Source organism: Gambusia affinis, linkage group LG06 (genome assembly GCF_019740435.1).
Source record: "Gambusia affinis linkage group LG06, SWU_Gaff_1.0, whole genome shotgun sequence".
NCBI classification, from domain to species: Eukaryota; Metazoa; Chordata; class Actinopteri; order Cyprinodontiformes; family Poeciliidae; genus Gambusia; species Gambusia affinis.
In genome coordinates this window covers 18,492,342-18,504,952 of record NC_057873.1, presented here as the reverse complement: position 1 = coordinate 18,504,952, position 12,611 = coordinate 18,492,342, and the positions used below count along the sequence as shown (strand labels likewise).

The 12,611-nt window shown below is 39.9% G+C and overlaps 1 protein-coding gene across 5 annotated transcripts; it reads right to left on the bottom strand.

Annotated features, from left to right (window-relative positions):
* Window positions 1-140: 140 nt before the first annotated feature.
* Window positions 141-10,046, bottom strand: LOC122832381 (NACHT and WD repeat domain-containing protein 2). 5 transcript variants are annotated; one of them, XM_044119094.1, is made up of 11 exons: window positions 9,858-10,046; window positions 9,656-9,744; window positions 8,818-8,925; window positions 7,506-7,712; window positions 7,099-7,237; window positions 6,539-6,687; window positions 6,006-6,365; window positions 5,785-5,886; window positions 4,547-5,345; window positions 4,004-4,144; window positions 3,670-3,860 (listed from the first exon to the last, which is right to left on the bottom strand). In XM_044119094.1, exons 1-11 carry the CDS (start codon window positions 9,943-9,945, stop codon window positions 3,817-3,819), a joined length of 2,226 nt encoding a protein of 741 aa, XP_043975029.1. In that variant the 5' UTR covers window positions 9,946-10,046; the 3' UTR covers window positions 3,670-3,816. The 5 variants fall into 5 exon arrangements, with proteins under 5 accessions (XP_043975025.1, XP_043975026.1, XP_043975027.1 ...); XM_044119090.1 differs by having other exon boundaries at window positions 141-4,144; XM_044119091.1 differs by having other exon boundaries at window positions 141-4,144; window positions 7,099-7,234.
* Between the last annotated feature and the right edge of the window lie 2,565 nt (window positions 10,047-12,611).

The window sequence follows — 12,611 nt, the reverse complement described above, 5'->3', positions numbered from 1 at the left end:
AAGGTACGTGAATGCAGCACCAGTGTATACAAATAAAGTTTCTGCTTTTCCTACAGTAAATGTAGGAACGTACATTATCACCAAATTATTAAATGTTTTTAAACACTTTGTAGATCGATAGACGGACAGAAAGACAGATGTTTTATGATCATTTTTAATCTAATAAACTACAGAAGGCATTATCATATCAAATACAATTTCATTTAGGCAAAAATGAAACTGAACAAATTCAAACTGAGAATTGCATTTAGCTTAAATGCACTACAGAGAGAAGATAATTGTGTTCCTTCACTGTCCTCCTACTTTACATCAGTCAGTGTTATAAAAATCATTTCTATTTGCTAAAACAACGAATGACAACAAAAAAAGTTTATTCTTTAAATTCATCCATTTGCTTAAACTAAAATTACTTAAGCAATTTGAAAAAGTCCAGAGGAATTGTAAGCTTCTGATAGGTCATTTGGTACCAATATCAATTTCCCAGAGATTAAAATTTTTGATGTAAAGTGTGATCCTCAATCCCAGGACAAAAGCAAAAGACACATGAAGCTTCAGGTTGAAGTTAGTAAGATAGTGACATTATCCATTGTCTTGACCTGGACCGATATTGGATAAATGGACACTCAGTGAGGAAGAAGACACACACCCACAAAAATAAAAATAAAAAATCAGTTGCATCCTGGCCCAGGGACATTTTGGGTTTTTGGAGACATTAGAAACAATGTTAAAACATTATTTATATTAATTGAATTTTCTAAGACCAAAAAATGTAATAAAACCTAACATGCAATAAGGCATAATGTGCCTTATACCAAAAAAATTGATAACAGTTTTAAATTGCTGGTTGTCAAGAGGTTACAAAACATCTTCTTGAGGACTACAAATTAAGCCATTTAATTTGAAAGGTCCCATGTCAGATGGCTCTTTATTGAAAAAACTAAGTATGGTAACAGAAAAAAAAATATACAAAACAGGTGAAGGGCAAAAAAGACCTGCAGTCATTTTGTTTACACTGTATGTAAGCAGATACAGTAGGCTCATGACCATGTAATATTGGGGTTTGACTGATAAAAACAGCTTATAGGTTCTCTGTCAAAGGGACATTTTAATGGTTCTGATTTTAAAATTTCTCTGTCCCAGGCTAACTCTTTATCAATTGTAGCATCAGAAACAAAGAACACACCTACAGACCCGTCCTCATAACCCACAAACACACCTTGCTGCTTGCTAACAGTCAGGGCTGACGGATTCTTATTCAGATGTACGCTTCCTATTCTCTCTCTGTCCGAAAGCCGCACGACTGTAAGGATGAGCTTAGAGTGCAGGTAGCATGCACAGTTCTGCTCCTGGCTGCTTGGGTTGCATACATACACAATATAGCACCCAGTTTTGTCCAAGCAAGCCTTGATAACAGGTCCCTCAGCTTTCAAAGAGCACAACCTGACCCGAGATAGATCTAAGAAATTAATGGAGTTATGATCAATGGACAGCAGTGCATAGTTCCCATCAGGCAACATTTGAAAGTCTTGTGGCTGACAGTGAAACCTACGTGGCAGCTGAAAGTGCCGGCATACCGTCTCCTCTGACAGCTTCCAGGTGTACACCGCTCCAGAGGCAGTCAGCACCACCACAAAGTTTGGATCGTCTAAAAGACACTGGAAAGCAACAACACGCTCTGAGTTTTCCACACATGAGAAGCGCTTGCTGATTGAACCAGACCACAGGCTGGCAGCCAGTAGGTCTCCATTGCAGAGGCCAACAAGAAAGGTCCCCTCAGCTGATACTTGTGCGTCTGACAGGTACTGATGAATGTTGCACACAATAGCTCCATGTGGCAACTTCCAAACATGAGAGAGGCCATGCTTAGAAATGCTCACTCCAAATTTACTACTGGGAGTGATCAGCACATCTGCAGCACTGCCGCCGTTGATACGGGCAATGTTCTCACCTGATTCTGTCTGCCAGACGTAAATTTCCCCTGCAGAGAGAGAGAGAAGGTGGCTGTTGTTTGGAGAAAGCTGTATTTTTTCCACAGCTCTCGCATGAAGGAAGGTAAATTGTGGAAATCCAACATCTAAGCTCCACCTCCAGACATTCTCTGACCCGTCTGTGGTGTAGAAGCATTTTCCTGTTTGCTCCACTGCCACGCCTTTAACTTCATTCCTCATTTTTGCTGCTTTACCTGCAGCATTGATCATCTCTGAGTCCCAGACTGTCAGACATCCATCATGACTCACGCAAACAATATCTGAGGCTGTTTTGAGAAGCGAGAGGGGCTGTCTGTTTGTTTCTAAAGAAAGGACACAATCACCGGTGCTGACCCTCCACACCAAGATGATTGTAAAATGGTCCAACAAAGCCAGGAGAAGGTGTCCATCCAGGGAGAGCACCGCTTGAGAAAAGGCTTTCCCTTGCGGAGCCAAGAACTGGTCCCACATCTCCCAGTTAAATGTATTCCACAATGTCACCTGGTAAATTTGACACACCAAAAGAGTGCTGGTGGCTTTGGAATAATCTGTGTTGAGAATACTGGAAGGCTTACCCTCACTGAAGTTTTCTTTGAGAAGTTTGGGTGCTTGTTTTTTATCAGCAACATCCCATAAGGTTACACTCCCACTCCTGTCCACACATGCAATTTCTTGCTCCTCTTCACAGAGGATTAGCTGCATAATTGCACTGTTGGTTGAGTTTAAACAGGTGCCAAGAGGACGGCCGGTTGTCAGATCAAATATTGATACTGTGCCGTCCTCTTGTCCACAGTAAAGGTTGAAACTCTTAAAGGAGGCAACCAAACAGATCACAGAGCTCTCACAATGAAAACGAGTAGAGGTATTGTTGGCAATATCAAACACACTGACAAAACTCTCCCTTTTCCTCCAGATGCATATCATTTCCTGACATGAGATGAATCCTTCAATTGTACTCAGAGTTTGACTTGACTCAGACTCTGGTTTCAGAGATTCCTTCACCTCTATAAGACTCTGTGGATTTGCCCCGTCCCACACAAAGAGTTTGCTGCATTGTGTGGAAAGCAATAGGAATTTGCAGTTACTTTTAACTCCTGCAAACTTCAACTCCTGTTGATTCTGGATAAGTGATAGCTTGTAAAAATCACACATTGAACCCGTCCAAATCCAGGCAGAACCATCATCCATGACCTCTGCCACAACATTACATTCTGTACATGCAATTTCTGCGACTCTGGTTGTTCTGGTTTTAATATGGGGTCCTACATAGCAAATGGGGAGAACGGAACAGGGAGTGGGACAAAGTACCAATTCAACTCCTTTTCCCTTCTCCTTCCTGTACTGTCTGATGTCTCTTACATATCCCTCAAAGGCAGGAAAAACATCCAGGTAAGGGAGGAGGTTTGTCTCCATCACTGCAGGCAGTTGCAGGGGTGAGCTCTGCAAGAAGCAAGCAGAGGACTTTAATGTGCTTGCTATAAGCCATTTTTCTCTTAAAAACTTTGTTGAGCCTTCATACGCCTTTAACATGGCTACCAGATCACTCAGCATGTCACCTTGAACCATGGCTTGATGAAACCCTAAAGACATTAACAATTCAAGTTCCAGTTCTTCCAACCTCCCACTTTGTTGCAAATGATGTGGCAACTCCAGGATCTTTCTCATGTTTACCCGACAAACATCTTCAGTAACAGGGAAAATAAATGGCTGACTCACTTGTTCATGTTCTGGTTCAGATGCAAGACTTACAACAAATGGTTTTTCATTTCTACTAACCCGTCTTCCACTGAAATAGTCCGCCATCTCTGAATGGATTTTCCTCCTCACTCCATGAGTGCCCAGATATCTTTTAGTCACGACAAGCTTGAAATGCCGGCTCACCCAAAACAGAACCTGCAAATCAGCGATTGGCCGTTTGATTAGAAAGTTTTTCAAATCCATAAGAAGCCTCTCAATGTCAACCTGTGAAACTGGTCCTTCACGTTCAGCTGGGCTGTCATAATTACAGGACAGCAGATCCACAAGCTCCAACTCACAGAGGCCGGTCCTGGAGAGGGAGACATATGAGGCCAAACGAGCCATCAGGAACGAGCCGTGTTTCTGTTCCAAGTGATCCAAGAGAGCTGAAATAGACGAATGGACGCCATCAGGGAGCGACGACTCGGTCACATCTGAATCTGATAAGAAAACACAAATTAGATATGAAATATTTTAACTGTTGGTACTAATGTAGATGCGAGAACACCCCATGAACAGTCCATTAAGCCTCATAAATTGAAATTTGTGTACAAACCCTGAAAGAAATTACAACTAAATAATTTGCTGAAATCTTTTAATGACAATAGTCATTGAGAAGAGAAAGATGTTTTTTAAAGTGCATATTCACAAAAGACAGAAAAGCTGATGCATATTTCTATTTATTAGGTAAACTTTAGAATAATTTCCATAACATTCTTAAAACTTTCAGTTCTTTGGTTTGGGAAATTCTATCAAGAAAAAACTACGTATTACATAGAAAAAACCACATTCAACAGGTTGCTATTTTCTGTAGGAACAAGTAGTTTTAGTTTCAGTCATACCAGAGTGCCACAGTGAAGTGTGTGCATGTAGGAGTCGGACATAGAGAGGCAGAGAGCAGGAGGTCAGCGCCTGGTTCACCAGCGCTTGTTGTCCTGATGTCACCTTTCTTCCTGAACTGCTCAGAAGCGATTCCAAAAGCTTCGCACACTGTTTCCTGTCCTCTGATTGGAGCTGTATAGAAGCACACCCAGTCTGCTCCTCACTGTTGTCGTCTGATGCAGAGGGAGAACGGCTGCCTTGCTGGGGATAGTATAGCTTGATGGCTTGCAGGAGACCTAATCTGCTGGAGGAGACTGTGATAATGAGTTTGACAGCATTGGGGAGCGGGGAAGGGATGCTGCTGATGATCTGAGCACCAACGTTGTTTTCCAGTTGATCCAAGCCATCGAGGATGAGAATCAGAGGATGCTTTGTGGAAGGAAGTTGGGTTAGAAGGGACACAAGATGCTCTTCAAGTTCAGACAGAGAAACATCCACTTTTATGACACTAGAATCGAGTCCTTGAGAATCTGGTGTTTTACAGAAACCTGGGTCACTATCACAGATCTGTTTTCCATGGTGGCAGTCGTTATGAGAATCCACAGCAGATATTGAGGTGTAGTTAGTCTTACAGCTGCACTTATTTGGGTTCTTGCAGGGCCAGGACTCAGGCTGCAGCTGGCTGAGTGACTGCTCCTCATATCTGTGAGCTATCTGGTGACAGATACTGGAGAGTAGATGCTTAGGAGATGTACTGAATGAAAGGTTGCAAAAACAGCTGATCACCACTGGATCACAGTCTGGTAGCCAAACCTTGATCTGTAGAACAGAAAATGTATTTATTTCTAAAATATCAACAATGTTCTCTTGAATTCAGGTCTGGTTTTGTTTAATTATTTATGTTAAAATTTAAGATGACAAAAAAATCTTGACAATAATTCTTGTGACACATGAAAACGGGATTCAGTTTGAGATCTGAAAAGAAGTTTATGTTAAGTTGCATGATCAACATTCTTCTCTTAAAACATTATTAAATAGTCAAACATAAAATGGCACATATCTACAACAGTGTAAAAATTATAGTAAAAGAAAAAATATATATTTGTTTCACCAAAATATAAATTATGTTAAGCTTAAAAAAACTTAACAAAGACTATTCTTTTCATATGGACTAAATGTATTTCATATTATTCCGTGAAGCAAATTAAAATATATTTGTCTCCTCTTGGAATCACGTTTCATTTCATTGTCCACTGACCTGTTCAGTGCAGTGTGCGATTAACACAGTCTTCCCTGTGCACGGTCCTCCACTCAACACTAGTGGGCGCTGTTGATCCATGCCTTTCACATAAGCACTGATCTACAACCAAAAAGAGGAAAAAGCAGACTGAAGCGTCATTTGGCATCAGGTTACATATTACATTACAGTATGACAACAACAACAATAATGAAACATGCAACAAAAAATTTAATTCTCACCTTTTCCTCCTCTGGCCGAATAATCTTGTAAAACTGAGCCAGGATGCAGCACAGCTGCTCCTGCTCAGCCCGCTCTCTGGATGGGGCATCAATAACATGACCTTGCCCTCTGACCTGAGGAATGCTCGAGCTGTCAGTCAACGTCATGAGGTCTGAGAAAACTTGCTGGCACAGAGAGTCTGCGTAGGCCCGCCTCCTGGCTGTGGTGTAGCCATGGCGGCGGTCGCACTCAGTGGTGGTGGTGTAGAAGATAAGTTGGCGGGAAGTGAGCAGAGCAGGGAGGAAGCTGTCACACAGCTGTGATAATAACTCAGATGGAGTGGGCACTGTCTTCAAAACGGTCTGCTCACACGGGTCAGCCTGCAAATTTAAGACGAACATAAAGGAAAATCGACTCCTGTCGCATTTGTACATTGGTCAGCATTTAAAATTTCCCTCATGTTTTGATTTAACTTTGAACTATAATGTTTTGATACCGCCACTAAAAATATATGAGATCTTTCTGAAATGTCTCCTTTTAGATAAACTCTTACCTTCAACGCTGGCTGCAGCTTTGAGTTTCTCTGTTGTTTTCCTCTTTCTCCATCTGCATTGGCGACCTTGTGGACGTAGATCATGCATCTGTTGATAATGTCCAGAACAGGGCAGTTTTCCAGAGCAAATCGAAGATCTGAATCAAGAGCTAGAGACAAAAATGAAACCCCAGAATCAGGTATATTCAGCTCAGGATAGCATTCTCTTAAAATACATTTAAATTCTGCAAAGCACAATTGGTTAAATTTAATACCTGGAAAAAAAAAAAAAAAATCTGCAGTTTATGCAAACGACATGGAAAAATCAGTGTGTGATTAGAAATGTAATAATTTTTTTTTTTTTTACACCCTGAAGACACTTTGAAAATGTAAGACTATCACCAAAGTCCCAGCATATTCTGGGGAGGATCATGTCTTTGTATAAAGCATGTCTTGGATGCCCCACAAAGTTTTAGGTATAAGGTTAGGGATCCCACAGGCTGCCGTGATTAAAGACTCTGTACACAATTCACAAATCTTTCAGAATAAAAGAGTTCTTTTCTTGTTGTTGTTGTTTTTACCTGATCTGTAGAAGACTTGGGCTCTCTCTGCACTCATACGTCTGCTCTGGACACACAGACTCACAGCTGTCTGCAACACCTTCCTCAAATCTTCATCACACAACATGTTGTTCTCCGTTTCTTCTGTCTCTTCTCTCTGCTGAGCAAACACACGTTGATATTTTTCATTTTATCAGTTATGACTGTCTTCTATATTTTCCAGCGCTATATTTTGTTCTATATTTTACACCTGCACCAAAATATTTTGCCTCTTTTAAAAAGGTTTATCGTTAAACACAGTAAGATTGATTTTGTAACACATGTATGCGTGAACAGATTGATATCTAAACACTTTCCTGATTAAAAAAATAAAATAAAATCCTATCATGCAATTAAAGTTAGCCACACAACAAATTAAACAGGTTGACCATAATCGCCAGAGGACTGCAGATGGATTTCACGGCGGGCGTCAGGTGGTAGGAAGGAGGAACGGCGTTCTCATCTCTGTGGTACGCCCTCTCCAGCTGTCGGGTGCCCACGCCCGCCTGTTGGCTCTCCTGCAGCAGCAGCTGGAACTCCGACACCTCCACCTGGGTAGGCAGACAGGCTGGTCCATACTGGTGTCCAACTAGAGCCTGTAGCACCAACATGTGGACAGAAAGCGATAGCAGTCAAAGGAGCAAAAACTCTTTTACTGTGAATCTTCGATTAGGATGGGGCTTTTTCTTTTGCTTTTAGCTTCATAAAATCATTTAGAGCAGAGTTTTCTGTCTCAACTTTTGGAATAAACAAGTAGTCTGAGGCTATATTGTATTGTACAATTTTATTTTAAACAGCCATTTGTTTAATCCTCTTTAACTTAATCAAGCATTCACTCTGAGTGGAGTTATATTTGTTTATTTTTTATTTTAAAGCAAAATAGTCTAGTTGTTTTCACTTACAGGGGCAGTATTATATATTTTCCAGTCACATAGTGCCATTTTATCACACAATCAAGTAACTATGTTACCTTTAGTTGTTATAAACATGCTGTTTGTATCAAACACGACTTAAAAGAAATTTGACTTCACAATTTTATGCCTTGAAATTGGCCTCTGTCTCTTTCTGACCCTCAGCCATCAGCACGTCATAACCAATGCTCCTTCATCATGCCGTTTACGACTGTTCTCAGGTGCGCTGGACTGAGAATATTTTGTAAGAAGAGCTCAGCAAATGTGCAGTTCCATCAGGTGCTTGATCATTGCTGCTGCTGCCAGTTGAGAGGAGCTAAGTGGGGGGAAGGGTGCTCTGTGAGGCAGAAGCTCAGCTTGGAGACTGCAGCTCCAAGGACAAGCTTCAAGGAAACAGGCCGCGCTTTGTGAGAGCAAGCGTTTAGGCACCCCCAAATGGCTGCTATGGGAAATGAAAAGATTTCTTAAACATGCATGAAAGAATCAAAGTAACGCTCCAAGTTTGTTTTTGATGAGGGAAAAACATTACAGTATATCCTAAAGCTCAAAGAATTCGATTTACATAATACCCCCCTTTAGTCCATAATTGAACTGGCACACATTGAGATAAAATCATGACCAAAGCACTGATCCTTGTTCTGATGAAACCCCAGCTTTTAGCTAAAGAACTGAAGTTTTTGTACCCAATTACAGTAGTCCTTTAGTTTAGAGCTCCTAATGCTTGTGGGAGCGAGCTTTGATCTCCATATTCAGCAGGCATTTAGTTTCTCTTCAGTGGAGTTTCACTTACCAGTAAAAACGGCCCAGCTGAGTTCTTTCTGCACTCTTCAATTAGCTGCTGCCTGGTGTTTGTATCTGGCCAACAATTAGGATCGCTGGACTCAAATGGGTCGATCAGCTGCAGAAGCAAACACACACACATATACGGTAAAACGACATAAAAGACATATCTGGGAGTTGATGCAGAAAACTTCATTAGAAGCACCAACCGCAAACAACCAAGAAACGGCTGAATGATATATGATGTTTGTGTTTGCGCCTAATTACACAAGCTGCTGAATAGAATGAGTTTCACAATGGGCTGATCGACTTGTCCGGGGGGTGACTTAACACACACACGTTTGAGAGCACAAAGCACGCAGTGCAGTCATGTTGCAGCTGCTCACTGTCTTTGTTGTCATTAGTGATTAAGCGAAGTTAAGCAGAATTGATTGTACCTTCACAAGGAGTGGCTTCAGGCAGGGAATAAAAGTAAAACAAAATTTAAAAAATAGATACAATCATGAAGCTGGTAATTATCACTTGCAGCCCTTTTATTTATCCCATTGCTTGGGCCCAGTTACTACAAAAATTTGCACCGCAGGTTTTATGCTTTTTAGTTGACTGATGGAAACTTAATTAATGGCAACAGGTTTAATTTGACCACAAAACATTTAAGGAATAGATGTACAGTTCTGCAAAATAAGAAGAGGAACAAACAGCAAATGTAGACATAAAGTATTACATTTCTTCTATCTATTAAAAAAACAATTTACAAAATAACTGATGTACACTAAAATTTGTACTCAAAACGCCTTAGCTGTTGTGTTTTCAGTGCAGTGAGCGTGAAGCAGAGCCTGGGTACTCACCCTGACATCTAATGCCAGTAAGCTCCTACAGTGCTCTCTAAACCTGGGAAACACTTTCTCTCTGAGAGCTCTTCGCTCGATCACGCTGTCTGATATGCAACATAAACACAAACAGGAATCTCTTGTAACCAAGTAAGAATAAAGGCACTAATTGACAAAATGCTCAGATTAGAGTAGATTTATAAATATGTAAAAACAGTACCTTCTGGATTGGAGCACAAATAGATTTTGACAGAGGATGAGCCACAGCAGGAATATGAAGAATGCCGGCCTTTTCCTTTGGAGGGCATGCCTGGTCTATCACCTTCAAATGGAATAAAAACAGGGAGTAAAACTATTTCTGAGAATATAATAAGTGACCTGACTAACACGTTGGCGGTCCTCTGTCGCCTCCAGTGAGGAAACTCTGGCCTTTGGTTTCGCTTGCAGACTGTGAAGTCCTGACCACGCCCACTTCTGGTGACTGGAATATAGCAGACACACATATTATACACCATGTCTTTATGCATACACCATCATCCATTTATGCACTTGTGCTAAGCTACGTTTACATTTCACTCTCACAGCACCTTGCAAAAGTATTCACACCTATTTTGACAGGTTACAATCACACCTGAGAGGAAGCAGTTAGATAAGAAAGGTCAGCTCAAAGAATCCCTCTTTGACCCAGTGCAGATGGTGGGAGACAGAAGGACTCTGACAAAATGATCATCAATGTTGGGCAAAATATTCTAGATTCACAAAGGAGCATTACCATCCTCCCAGCAGCTGTATGAATTCCTGACAAACTAAATAAGCGTTAACATCCCTGCTGTTATTTGCAGTTTTTGCATTTCAAGTCTCACAGTTCTTAGTTATTAGCTTCACTTTTCTTGCCTGTGCGATAATTTTGCCTGTACAATTCCCTTTCTTACATTCAGTGTTTACATTTGCACCCAAGTGTGAATCTGCACGATTCATATTACTCCTCACTTTGGTGCTGGAACACCCAAATTCCCCCACTGCAGGACAGAGAAGAGTAATTCTGTTCTATTCTATGAAGAAGTTTGTGTGAGAAGTGTGGATGAGAATCCAGCCAACTCCAGTCAATGCATCTTTTGTTGCAGTTAACTGCAAATGTTTTGGAGGATTTCTCAGCCAGGATCACCTTTGAACATTAATAATAATAATAATAATGATAATAATAATAATAATAATAATAATAATAATAATAATAATAATAATAATAATAATAATAATAATAATAATAATAATAATAATAATAATAATAATAATAATAATGTATAAGTTGACTTGTGTAGCACATATCAGCAACATGGCAGTTCAAAGTGCTTTAGAGACCGACATTGTTGTCCATTCATCTTGCAGGACAGTTCAAACTTTCTCAGACTGGATAGAGAGAGATGATGACTAGATATTTTAAAGTCCTGACACAGATTCCTACTATGATTTAGATCCAGACTTTGACTGGGCCATTTGGACATGAGAATATGCTTTGTTCTGAGCCACTCCCACTAAGTTCTGCTTATGTTTTGAGCCTTTGTCCTACTGGAATAAGAACATCTGCCCTAGATTCAAGTCTCTTGGAGCAAGATGTACTCATGCTCCACCCTCCTTTCAATCCACTCCACCCAGCTTCCACAGAAAAGCATCCTTTAAGTATGATGCTGCAACTGCCATGCTTCAATGTGCATAACTAGTGTATTTACTGAATGCCTTGATGTGCAAAGCCACATTTTTCCATTTTAATTACAAAAAATACTGAAAATTCTGCATCATTTTCTTTATGCTTAGATTGTGGAAATTGTTTTGATAATAAAATAAGAAGCAAATTATTTAAAAGTTTGAGTCTTTTAATTTTTTTTTTTTTTTTTTACATATTCAAACATTGAACCCATCCATGCAATTACTCAAACAAATCAGACAAAAGTGTTTTAACCATTTTTTATTAATTAACTTTTGTACACAATAAATACAAACTCTATTTTTGTACAGCCAATATTAATACGTTGAAAGACTTTTGCGCCTGTTCTCATTACTGTCACAATGGCAACAGTCTATGAAGGGAGAAGGCCAATTTGTTTCACCGCATCACTGATACTAGCGGGCTGCGCTGCTCCGAATCAGATATATAGAATCATATAAAAACATAGAAAAAACACAAAGTAACAAATATCTCAACCCTGGAGCAGATAAAAGAGACTGGCAAAAGAAGGAGAGCTAGACATGTTCAAGGTGGCGACTGGCAAATAAAAAGTCAAACGTTGCGCTTGGGCCACCACTCCAAATCTGAAGATTTCAATAACAGCTCTGAAAACCATTGTAGGGAGATTTCAGAGAGAACAAGGGGAGCCGGCTGCTATCCTAATGTTTTGGTACATCCCTCACATCACCTTTGTCTGCTTTATGAAAAGGAGACCAGTTAAGCTGAACCCACATCTTACTGGAAGAGGCTTGTCTTCCCACTAGAGCTTCAGTTAACATGAAAATGTACTTTGGAAGATTACTGACAATAATTTTCACTAAGAGAAATCAATACACATATGCTGCCAATTTTCTTCCGTTTCTGGAACCACATAGGACAAAAAAAACCAAAAAAACGTTTTGTGCTGCAAAGAGATGTTGGATTGTGGAGCTTTACAGTTCAATAAACCCATTAAACCAAATTGGGCTGTTATGCTCACAGTGTGTTTTAAAGAGGGACTTTTAAAGCTGGAATATTTTTTGAACAGTCAGAGGTTTTCTGCTTCGGGTTAGTTTGCCTCATAGGAACCCACCAAGTATCAGTTTATTTATCTCAACAGTAAATGTAATTTGATGACTTAATGAGTTATAAAAAAAATATATATATATTTTGTGGTTCAGAATTATAAAAAATTATTTTAAATCACCAGTTGTTGAATTGGGTACAAAATCATGCAAAACAATGAAAACTGCAAACATATTTAAGGCATAA